This window comes from Melanostigma gelatinosum (assembly GCF_949748355.1).
Source record: "Melanostigma gelatinosum genome assembly, chromosome: 23".
NCBI classification, from domain to species: Eukaryota; Metazoa; Chordata; class Actinopteri; order Perciformes; family Zoarcidae; genus Melanostigma; species Melanostigma gelatinosum.
Window position 1 is genome coordinate 5,063,566 of NC_136656.1, and position 11,253 is coordinate 5,074,818.

The 11,253-nt window shown below is 47.5% G+C and overlaps 1 protein-coding gene across 1 annotated transcript; it reads left to right on the forward strand.

Annotated features, from left to right (window-relative positions):
• Positions 1-390: 390 nt before the first annotated feature.
• On the forward strand, positions 391-8,571 carry nat8l (N-acetyltransferase 8-like; the record flags this gene model as incomplete). Its single annotated transcript, XM_079295568.1, has 3 exons — positions 391-694; positions 1,904-2,068; positions 8,204-8,571. The coding sequence occupies 3 exons, from the start codon at positions 391-393 to the stop codon at positions 8,569-8,571; spliced, it is 837 nt and encodes a 278-aa protein (XP_079151694.1).
• Positions 8,572-11,253: the final 2,682 nt, after the last annotated feature.

The following is an 11,253-nucleotide window of genomic DNA, read 5'->3' on the forward strand; positions in this document are numbered from 1 at the left end:
GAAAGAGAGAGAGACAGAGGGAGGGAGAGAGAGAGACAGAGAGAGAGAGGGCGGCTGTGTCCGTCTCTCCCTCCTCCCTCGTCGATCAGCATTTAACGGCGCACCGCGTCCACCAATCTGTGCAGTGAGAGGACCACCCCAACCCCTGAACCTGAATCCACCCAACCCTGCCTGCTTATAAATACGGCTTGAATCACGCCGGCAAGTCTTGGTCGTCAGAAACGCTCAGGGTTGCGGCAGAACATCCCCCTTTCGTCTTAACCCCCCCCTTTCATCGTTTCTCTGTTTTTTAAGACAATCTCACGCATCATCCATTTTCACTCCCACACTCTCCCCCACTTTTATTGTTTCTTCTTCCCCGAACTGTAGTGGTTTTTGCGGCCAGTTTGCATGCATTTTTCGTCTCCCAAAATGGTTTGCGAGACTAAAATTGTTGCGGACGAACACGATGCTATACCTGGGACCAAAAAAGAGTCGATGATGTGGAGCTCTCCTCCGTCCAGCGCGGCTATGAACGCAGCCGAGGCGAAGGATGTGAGGAAAGACGCGGTTTTTATCCGCGAGTTCGATTGCGGGGATCAGGAGGAGGTGCGGCGCATCTTTTACGAGGGTATAATGGAGAGGATACCCAATTCGGCGTTTAGGGCGATCAGGCAGCAGCCCAAGACCCAGTTTTTATATGCTCTTCTGACAGGTAAGTGCCCTCATCTCCTTGCATCGCGCATCCTACACCGGCTGATTTATTCCCACGCTATCTTTCACACCCACTTTTCCAACCCTGAAGAAAACTTCAACATAAGCCCGAACATGAATTATGTACATACGAGTCGTTAGAGGAGTCTCTGTTGCGCTTTCATTTGATGGTTTGCATTCTAATGTGATTTATTTGAGGCACTTGTCTTAAATCCCACCAAAATAAAATCCAACGTGTCTCTGCACCATCCGGTCCATACGCGACGCACAGTTAAGTTGAAATCCGTGACTTTGAACAATCTGCCGGCGCACACCGGCATGTTGCTCATCGTGCAACAAAAGGCATGGCCAGCTCGCATGGTGCACGTGTATAACCGGCGGCCCCGCGCTGATGATGTGATGACATGCCGGTGTGCCGGGAATGAACGAGGGAATGAATGTGAGGATTGGCCGACGGGGGCGGGGTGCGCGCACCCAAAAAGCACTCCCCTCCGCGCAACCCCTCGCCTCTGCGCCAGTCACGCACTGATCTCGTTTGGCTTTTGTTGACGCTGTCCGGCGCAGATTAAAGCCACCGTGTAATCGTGACCGGTTGCCGTTACCGCACGTTCAAAATCTAACAAGCTCGAAATCTTTTGGCTATTAAAAAACAGCGGCTTACTGTGTTCATTTTGCGTTAATTAGACCGCAAGACCCAAAACACGACCGTCCCGCCTGTGTCCCGCCTGTAACCCCCCCAACTAAAGATATTCAATGAGTCTTAAGTCTCCATTGAGTCTCCATCTACTACATTTCAGGCTGATGTTTCTCACGCGCTGGAGTAAACTAACGAGCCGACTGTGTTATTGCATGCACACGCAACAACACGCTATGCAGCATCCAGCCTGCTTGTGCGTGTGTTCCACTGTGCGCCCCCCAGCGTTACATCCCCCTAATGACACTAATGCCACTGAACTGCTTTGATGAATTCTATTCTAACATGTACTCTCATGGTGAAAGTTCCTACACGTTGTGTTCCTGCAGCTATACTAATGTGCTTTACTTCACAGTTTGTTGATCACAGATTTTGTTTCACTTATTGATGCATTACAAATGTCATATTGCCTCTTTTTCATTTCTGTGTCTGTGTGGGTGTCAAATTCCGCCAAAATCAAACATGTGATTCTCTTTTCTGACAGGTTTCGTTTATTTTTCTTCCATTTCTCCATAGTAATGTGCTTTTTCGTGACCAAATCCGTCACGCTGACCTGTTGTGCGCCCCTCATTCTCATGGGCGCGCGCTTCTACTACAGCAGGACAGTTATCCACAGCTATCTGGACTGTGCCCTGCACACGGACATGGCTGACATAGAGGCTTATTACATGACACCCACAGGTAAGACGAGGGAGAGACGCGTCGCTGTTCTCCCCTGTAGTGTGACTAAAGAGATAAACTGTCTGGTTTGTCGGTCGGCAACGCTCCACCACTGGTGTTTACTTTAAAGGGGAATCACGGTAAAAAACACAACTGTAAAAACAAAGTTAGCGCTTGTAACTTTGCTGCAGCTCAAAAGATAAAAGACAACAAAACACCCGAATAACTATGTGACTCCTTGAAACAGTAAAAGTAGCCGAGTCTAGAGCAGGCAAACCAGAAGCAACTCATCAAATATGCAGGTCCTCTCTCTGCTTTCCTTCTCCTCCACCCCTCCTCTTTCTCCTCTCCTTCCCCCACTTGCATCCTCTCTGAGCTCCACTTGGTCACGGGCAGGGAGGAGGAGGAGGAGGAGGAGGAGGAGGAGGAGGAGGAGGAGGGGTTGCATCGCAGGGCTATTGATCGCACGGAGGAAACTGCTGATACACTTTCTGCAGTACACTCGGTGTCGGCAAGGCTCATTTCCTCCACTGAAGCTTCTAATTGGGAAAAAAAAAATCAATCCACCTCTGGTGTCATCTCAAACTATTCGTTCTCTCCAGGAGTCGAGTTTTGGGGCGTGAGCGACTTCCGACCATAAAACCACACGACGCACTGCCCCGTAGCTTCTCGGACACATGTATCCCCAGTTAACCTAAACCAGTTAAGCCAGTCAATTCCTCCCCCCCACCTACCCCCATTCACTCTCTCTCTCTCTCTCTGACATTGTGCCCTCTGGCCTGGTAGTCCACTGGCCTACACAATTGCAATTTAGCATTCCCATTATTGCTGCATGGCCGAGACGGTTTAGAGGGGGTCAGGCACCACCGCTCCTGGACAATGCTAATGCTTCTATCCGTGCAAACTGAACCCCGGGGGACCGACACCTGGGCACCGGCCCGCCGTCCCGATGGAGACGGCCTCACGTCACTGTCGTTTATCGTGGCGTGTGATGAGTGCACTGTGTGCACGTAGGGGTGCGAGGCCCTGAAACATTTTCTCCATCAGCTTCTTGTTTCATGAGGTGGGGGGGGGGTGGTCCCACACGAACACACGATTTTCTACCCAAAATCACAACAGTTTTGTTTTTGTTTTTCATTTGAGATTGCCGTTTTTCCTCCGCGCTCTTCTCAAATGTAAACATTGCAAACGACGTCAAAAGTGCTGACAGTGTTTACCTGAGGGGGAACCGGAGGGTGGGCGCTACACGCTTGTGCATCGACGCCGTGACGGCAGGTCACACACACTGTGTAATCATATATATATTTAAGAGAGAGAGAGAGAGAGAAAAATGCATTTGAAACCAAAGCTTTCAGAGCCTTTAAGCTCGTCAGAGGAAAACACAACTAAAGGAGAAAAGGCTGATTCAAAGGAAACAGCTGAGCGTGGGGATCACAATCAGTCTCATATCGTACTGTAGCATCAGATATAAAAGGCTACTCTGGGTATCGGCTTTGTAAACAAGCTTCCATTACAACAAGTAGCTAAGTTAGCGAACCAGCTAGTACGGACCGTCTATTTAAAGGTGTGTGTGTGTGTGTGTGTGTGTGTGTGTGTGTGTGAGGGTATGACAGGGAACATCCGGGAGTTTGTGTATGAAAAAGTTTCTGCGAGGAAGCAAAATAAGGACTTTGTTTAGGGTGTGAATGGCATTGTTTTTTAATCAGTGTTTAATGACCGAGATGTCTTGGTGTGGTGGATGATCAATAATATTAGAGAATATGAACGTTGCACAGCTGCAACCCTGCAGTTAATCAACTGGAAGGGGAAACGCTACTTTAAATGCAGAGAGGAAGAGAGATTCATGGACAGGGAGGGAAAGAGAGGACGCTTGTGTAGCCGCTCTTTACGCGTTTGACGGTTAAACGAAATGTGAATTGAATAAGCGTGAGTTTAATAAGTGGACACTAACCACAGACTGCTTTGGTAACAGAAGAGGTCCAACTGAGCTGACTGGAGCCACGTATCCTTGCACACATGGAACGACTGCACTGATCAATACTCTTATCTCCTCCTCTATGTGTGTGATCACTCACTCTGCTGCCACTTACGACCAGCTGTCACCTCTTTCATTTGCCACATTATAAAGTGTGTGTGTGTGTGTGTAGGCAGAGTTTTCGACAAATTCAAACTGCTGCAATCAAAACACAACATCTGCTGGCACGAACCTCTTTGTACACTCTGACTCCTCCTCCTTTCCATCTATCTTTTCGCTCTCCTTCCTTGGTCGAGATGAACCAACGATGACTCAGTCAGGCAGTCGATATGTCCTCCAACAACTACAGCGCATTGGCTGAAAGAAACCGTAGATACAGATGAAATACTTTTCAACTGAAGGTCTTTTTTCTCATTTAGGAAAAGTCTCTGAACGTATTTTATCTGTGAGCCTCTGACCACACAATTACACATTTATTAACCCATATAGATATGTTATCAGACAAACATGAACATCTCGTTTTATTACACTAAATGTCACAATTTCGGCTGATCAGCCTGTGCGAACTGTGGCAAACAAAGCCAAATCAGATGCTGGTCTTTGGCTTTGTGCCAAGCTCGACTCCCATCTGGAGGATTGGAGTCAGTGGTCCTGATAAAACACGATTTAGGGTTTTTAATCTGAAGAAGCTCGGGGCGGACGAGCGAGCTGACTTTGTCGACGTGTTGGGCTGCAGAAGCTCATGTTGTTCTCTTAGTAAGAAGCTGAAATATTGAAGTCTGCCTCTGGTTCAGACACTTTCCAGGCGACAGAAACAAACTCCAGCTTTGTGAACGCGATCGCTTCCGGCACCTTTTTACGCTCGTGTTCATCTGCACCAGCGGCTTTCTCATCGTGTCACGAGGCCCGGTTCATGTCAGCGCTCATCGCATCAAACCGTGTTCACAGGGCTCCAAAACCCTCAATCACTTAAGCCCATAAGGGCCTGAGGCATTGAAAAACAGCTAAGGAGGAGGTCTCCCTCATGTTCACACCTCCCTCCCTCACACTCTTCGCTTGCTCAGTCACCATAGGTCACTGTGAAGCAGCTTAGTGCCTAAAAAGTGAATGTAATTGAATGAGGGCGACACCAGACTCTGAGGCAAATCCTCCCCGGATTTGATACCCACTCAGTAATACTGTCTGTTTAATGAGGCGCCGCGACCACTGCAGGGTCTCATCAACGCAGGCGACATGATCAAACCTGCCGGCCAGCCTCGTTGTGTGTGTGGGTGTGTGTGTGTGTGTGTGTGTGTATGGGTGGGTGGAATGAGTTTGTGCTCGCTCTGTTCCCGGGGAGCGAGCAGCGTCCTCCACCGGTACCTGCTGTGCTTATTTTAGAACGACAGAGAGAGGCAGAGATATGGAAATGTGTGGAGGGAGGGAAAGAGATGAGTGTCAGATAGAAAACGAGGGCATATACAGTATATTTATATATATATATTTTTTTGTGTGTGTGTGATAAAGGAGACAAACAGTTTGCAGGTTAGCACACACACAAAAGGGATTTCCTGACTCCTCAACACCTCAGATTAATAAAGCATCCTTCTTTCCTTTCCTATCCCTCCTGTTTGAGCCACAGCACTTTCTTTCCCTCTCCCACCTGTATCGCTCCTCTTCGTCCTCCTCTTCCTCTCCATTTCTCATCTACGCTGAAGGCGCTGCAGTGGCCAACTGGGTTATCCATCATCCTTGGCAGCCAAGGAAAAGAAGCCTCCAGTCTCCTGGACTGAGGGGAATAACAGAAAAGTTGACTTTTCATTCGTCCGTTCATCAGTGGCAGCAAACAATCACACTACTCATGTTTTACGCTGTAGTCACAAAGGTTAACTTAACACAGATATTATTGTACACATTCACAAACTATTTCATTCACAGAAAACTACAATTAAGGGCTGAAACAATCAGTCAATTAGACTCCATCAGAAAACCCGTTATCAGCTTTTATAATAATCAATTAGAGGATCGTTTGACATTTGGGAAATATGCTTATTCTGTTTCTGGGGTAGAGTTGGAGATGAGAAGCTCGACACATCCATCCCCAGAGCCGTGCCGCTAGCGTGGCTAAAAAGCTTTAATTAATCCAGGCCTTGCCTGAAAAAAGGAAGGAGTGAGAGCGGGACTCCTTCACTGTCCTCACAATTTTCCAAATCAGCCTTTTTGGATCAAACGTACCGTTTCAGTTGCAGATCTGCAGACGTGATGAGAGTCAAGAACCTCTTAATCTCATATAAACTGTCTCGTGGAGCCTCCTCCTCCGAATATCTCCCTTTAGTTGCTTCCATTTCTCCACTGCTCAGAGGTCAATAAACGTACTGCTTAGCTTTCACAGGAAAAGTCAGAGGGTCAAGGGGAGATGTAATATCTCCCTGCAGCTCAGTGTCCCGTGTGGTCAGAGTGTTTTCTGAGACACACGGCGTTCAGTAACACACAGTCCGACAGGCGGAGGGGTGGTTGGTGTGCGTGCTTTCCTCCGCTGTCCTCGTTCCTGGCACAGGCTCAGTTCAGACAGATGGTCAGGAGGGCTTTATGGAAACGTATCCCCCCCCCTCCGAGTCCAACACACACACACACACACACACAGAACCATAATAATGCCGGCAGAGTGCTACAGGAGTTGACACTGTAGCTTTAGCATCTGCCTATAATAAAACATCATTCCGTAGTATTAGCGAGGGCCGCGTTACACCACTGAGTTGTACAGAGAATCTCTAAAACAATCATCCATCAAAGCTCCACACAATCAACTTCACACTGTCAGCCCCCCAAAGAGCAGCGAGACGGCTCACTGAAGGGGTTTTATCATGTAATGATGTAATGTCAGTAAACTGGATGCTCTTACGTGTTGATTATTCAGGATGTTTAGCACTTCAAGGAGCTCTGAATCTTCCCCACATAATTCAAAATCTCAGCTCCCCGATGGGATTCGTGAACAGCGGTTGGCAGACAGTCTCCTGGTGATGCAATCCCCCCCCCCCCCCCTGCGTCTAGCTGTGAGGGTGTGAGGGTCTCCTGTTGACGCGGCAGCCTACATGTGCAGTTGTTTGATTCAGCAACAGAAGCCTCCGGGTGAGCTTAACGCGGACCTGCAGGGGCATCAGATCCCTCCGAACACACAGGACTCCAGCAGAGGCATCGTGTCGACGTCACCGCCCGTTTGAGGGTGTGTGTGTGTGTGTGTGTGTGTACGAGTGGGAGATTCAGCAGAGCTAGAGGAGAGAGGAGGCAAGGAAAGAGAGAGGAAGGAGGACAGGGAGAGAGACTTAGGATTGAGAGCTCATGGACAGGCAGGTTTTTGTTTTGACTGTCCGCAGGTCAGTCAGAGAGATTTATCTGCAACAAACAGATGGCATTTTAGTACAAAACCATGTAACCACTGCCAACACATGCCATAAATACTGCTGACATTGATGGAGAGGCGGTTTGAGCATGGTTATGTCATTTTAAAAAAAACAGTTGAGAGGGTAATTTTCCTTGAAAGATTACGATCGGTACAGGAAATGAAGGAAGCGCATGCACCTCAGCGCTATGTTCCTTTAATAAACTGCCTGATTAGGATTCAAAGAGCGGGTTTCAGAAGAAACACGCGCGTCAGGTTTTGATCCTTCCAGCGCAACGGACTGTGAACTAAAGATTTCAAATGTGTTTGCTCTGAAGCTTTAAGTAAATAAGAGAAATCTAGACTTACACACCGTAGCTGCTGAAAACGCCACTCAAAAGCGAAAAGCAAAAATAATTCACAAGCATAATCACTGTGTGTCATGAAGAGCTCAGAACCTGCAGCACAAATATAGATCGATACTAAAAACGGGCTGATATTGGAGCTCTTAGCGGTACTCTGATGGAGGAGCATTGTCTGCTGACATTTTTATCTGCACTGGTCTAACCTTTGTCTGTGTGTGTGTGACCAGTGTCTGATACAAGCACCAGTCAGACACTGGTCTATACGTCCTCCTCATTCATCTACTCCCTGCGTCATTGGAAAGCTGAAAAAGTTGATTGCCCGATTGCGTTGCCATTGGGCAGATTCAGGCTATGTTTCCAGTCTTTGTGCTAAGCTAAGCTTCATATTTGCACTCTGCCTGTAAGTGATGTAAACTAACCCTGATTTAATCAAAGGTATTGTGTCTCGTTTCTGCCAGGCTCCTGTTTCTGGGTGGCGGTGCTGGACGGACGCGTGGTGGGGATTGTGGCGGCGCAGGGCCGCGAGGACGACAACACGGTGGAGCTGCAGCGCATGTCGGTGGACTCTCGGTACCGCGGCAAGGGCATCGCGAAGGCACTGGGCCGGCGCGTTCTGGAGTTCGCCGTGCGCAACAACTACGCCGCCGTGGTCCTCGGCACGACGGCCGTCAAGTTGGCCGCCCACAAGCTGTACGAGTCGCTGGGCTTCCGCCTAACGGGCCAGAGCGAGGACTACAGGCTCCCCGGGATGAGCCGCTCGCCGCTGGAGAGGCTCTTCTTCCAGATCCGCTACAGCCGCTACCGCCTGCAGCTCCGTGAGGAGTGAGAGTTGACAGGGAGAGAGAGAGAGCTGGAGAAAGAGAGGGACAGAGAGAGAGAGAGAGAGAGCAACGACCCTCCTTCACCCGAGCGCCCCGACTGCATCCTCTCCTCTGACGGCTTTTATTTATTTTATGTCATTAGATACCACTTAACACTTCTACTACTTCATCTTTAAAGTCACGAACGTTTGCATCACTACTCGGCTTTTGTTGCTGTTGTTTTTGTATTATACTTTCACATTTTAAATAAGAGTTTGTTTCTTTCTATTTTTTTGTACCTCTACCCCTCCCTTTTAATTATGGGAGGAAAAACAAGTCTTTCACAGAAGACATCTGACTGGCACCCCAACTAGGGACCCTCCCTGCCCCTTTTTTGGTTTAAAGATCATGTGACTGATCAATACTCCCCTTCATTACCACTCCACAATGCCCTCTTTACCCCTCCCCCATTACCTCCAGCACTCCCTTCCCTCTCCACATTCAACTTCCCCAGCAGCAGACGTGCTTGGCGCTGCGGAGTGCACTGAGACATTTGCATTCTGTGCCATTGGTGGGGGGGTGGGGTGGACGGAGCGATGGATGGGGTCGGGAGGGGCAATTACGGCTTCCTGGAGAGCAAAACACACACAAAAAGAAAAAGTGGTGGTGAGGGGGAGCTTGTGGTACACACTCTCTTTTACCAAAGCTCTTCAATGTGACATTTTGTGTGTGCATTTGTGGACAGAGCGTGGTCACGCACACACAAACCGAGTCGTTTGGCTTTTAGCCCGTCTCTCAAAGACGCCATATTGAAGCACAGAGTGTGTTACTGACCCCCGTAGTGAGAGAGGGGAGGACAGGATGGCCACGGGAATACGCACTGTGTATTCCTGGTACCTAGATGGACACGGATCAGCGCAGTGCATCTTCCTCACATCCCCTCCTCTTCACTCTCTCCCTCACCGGTAATTCGATTGGATCTCTCCTTCCTTTCTATTGTTTCTTTTCTTTCTTTTTTATCACTGCTTTTCTCACTGGAGCTGTGGAGAGGGTCTCTGATTGGTTGAGGTTGACAGGAGGGTGGCGCTTTCTCGCTGACAGATCCCATGATACAATACAGCTGCATGTCCGAGCTTGTGCGTGTGTGTGTGTGTGTGTGTGATTGTTGAGAGTACGTGACTGTGTGTGATGAGGCCATGGTCAGACATTACAGACGATATGCCTCAACCGTGTGTGATGACTTATATTTTGCGTGGACAGACACGCACCGTTTCTTGCTATGAGTCAAGTATTATCTAAGTAACTTTCTATGTGTACTTATAAATTGTTTACGGATTGAAGAAATATACAGTCTAACATTTTGAGTTTAGTAGTGGACTGGTAATTAGTAATTTTATAACTTTAAATACATGTTACCACATTGTAATATGCAAATTTTACTGTCAAAACGACGACAATTACAAAATAGCTGCAGACTACACTCCACGTACGTAATCCAGGTTATTTGGGGAACAACTTGGGTAAAACATGACTACTAGCAATACTTGCAGACCTGCAGAACATAACTGAGCACAAACAGCAAATAATAAGTATTTAAACCAATATATTGGCATTAGTATCCCCCCCCCCTTCCCCATGTATTTATATTGTGTATACAGCCGAAAACTCCTGTAGCGAACCCACACTCCATCTCTCTCCATCTCCATCCTGTGACCGTACAACCAGCAGTAGATTCAGCCATCCACCACTCTGAGCCTAAGTTATGTCATTGTACCATTTGTAAAAATTAAATTATAAAGCGAAATATAACAAAAAAAATCACATAAGATTCAAAAAAAGAAAGAAAAAAATTGAATACAAAGTGTAATCGTCATGAAGTTAGCAATGACCCTCCCCCCCCCCCCCCACAAACTCTCCCAACTTCCCCATTCATGAATCTGTCTGCAACCCTGGGCTAGACCCCACAGCTCCCATCTGAACCCTCCACTGACCTTTCACCTTTCCCCCTGGCCACACCCATTTCCCCCCCGCCCTGCCCAATCTCTGCATGCGCCACAGAGCCTTGCTGCACTGCTTTTATTATTCCATTTGAAGCTTGTTGGACCAGCCCTGGAACCCCCCCCCCCCCCTTACTCTGATGTCATCTAGGCAGTGTGACTGCTCCGCGAGAGGGGCCGGGTGCCAGGGTGATGCATGGTTGAGTTGCAGCACTGTCTGGATGACATCACGCCTGCCAGCCAACCAACTATAGAATGCAAAAAGCAATGCAAGTGTGGCATGCCTCTGTACCCGGTGTGTGTACGGTGCCTGCCCTGGAAAAATGTAGGAAAAAAACAACTAATTAATATACAATATATATATACACAATATATATATATATATATATATATATATATATATATATATATATATATATATATATATATATGTATAAAGAAAATAAGCTTCTTTTTAAATGAACATGTAAAAGAAATGTGTTTGGATCATTTGCATGAAATGTGTCTTTGAATGCAAAAACAAAAAAAAACCTTTCGGGAAGAAACTACGAGCACATGGTATACAGTGGAACCACAGACTTTGTTTTATTTTAAATGATCTTAATTCTCTGAGCCACAAGCCAGTGCTCATGAATCCCGTTCTAAGAGCCTTGCGAAATTTGAGAGCGGCTGTTGACATTCAGATTTAAGAAAAAGTTAGTTTCCTTCCTT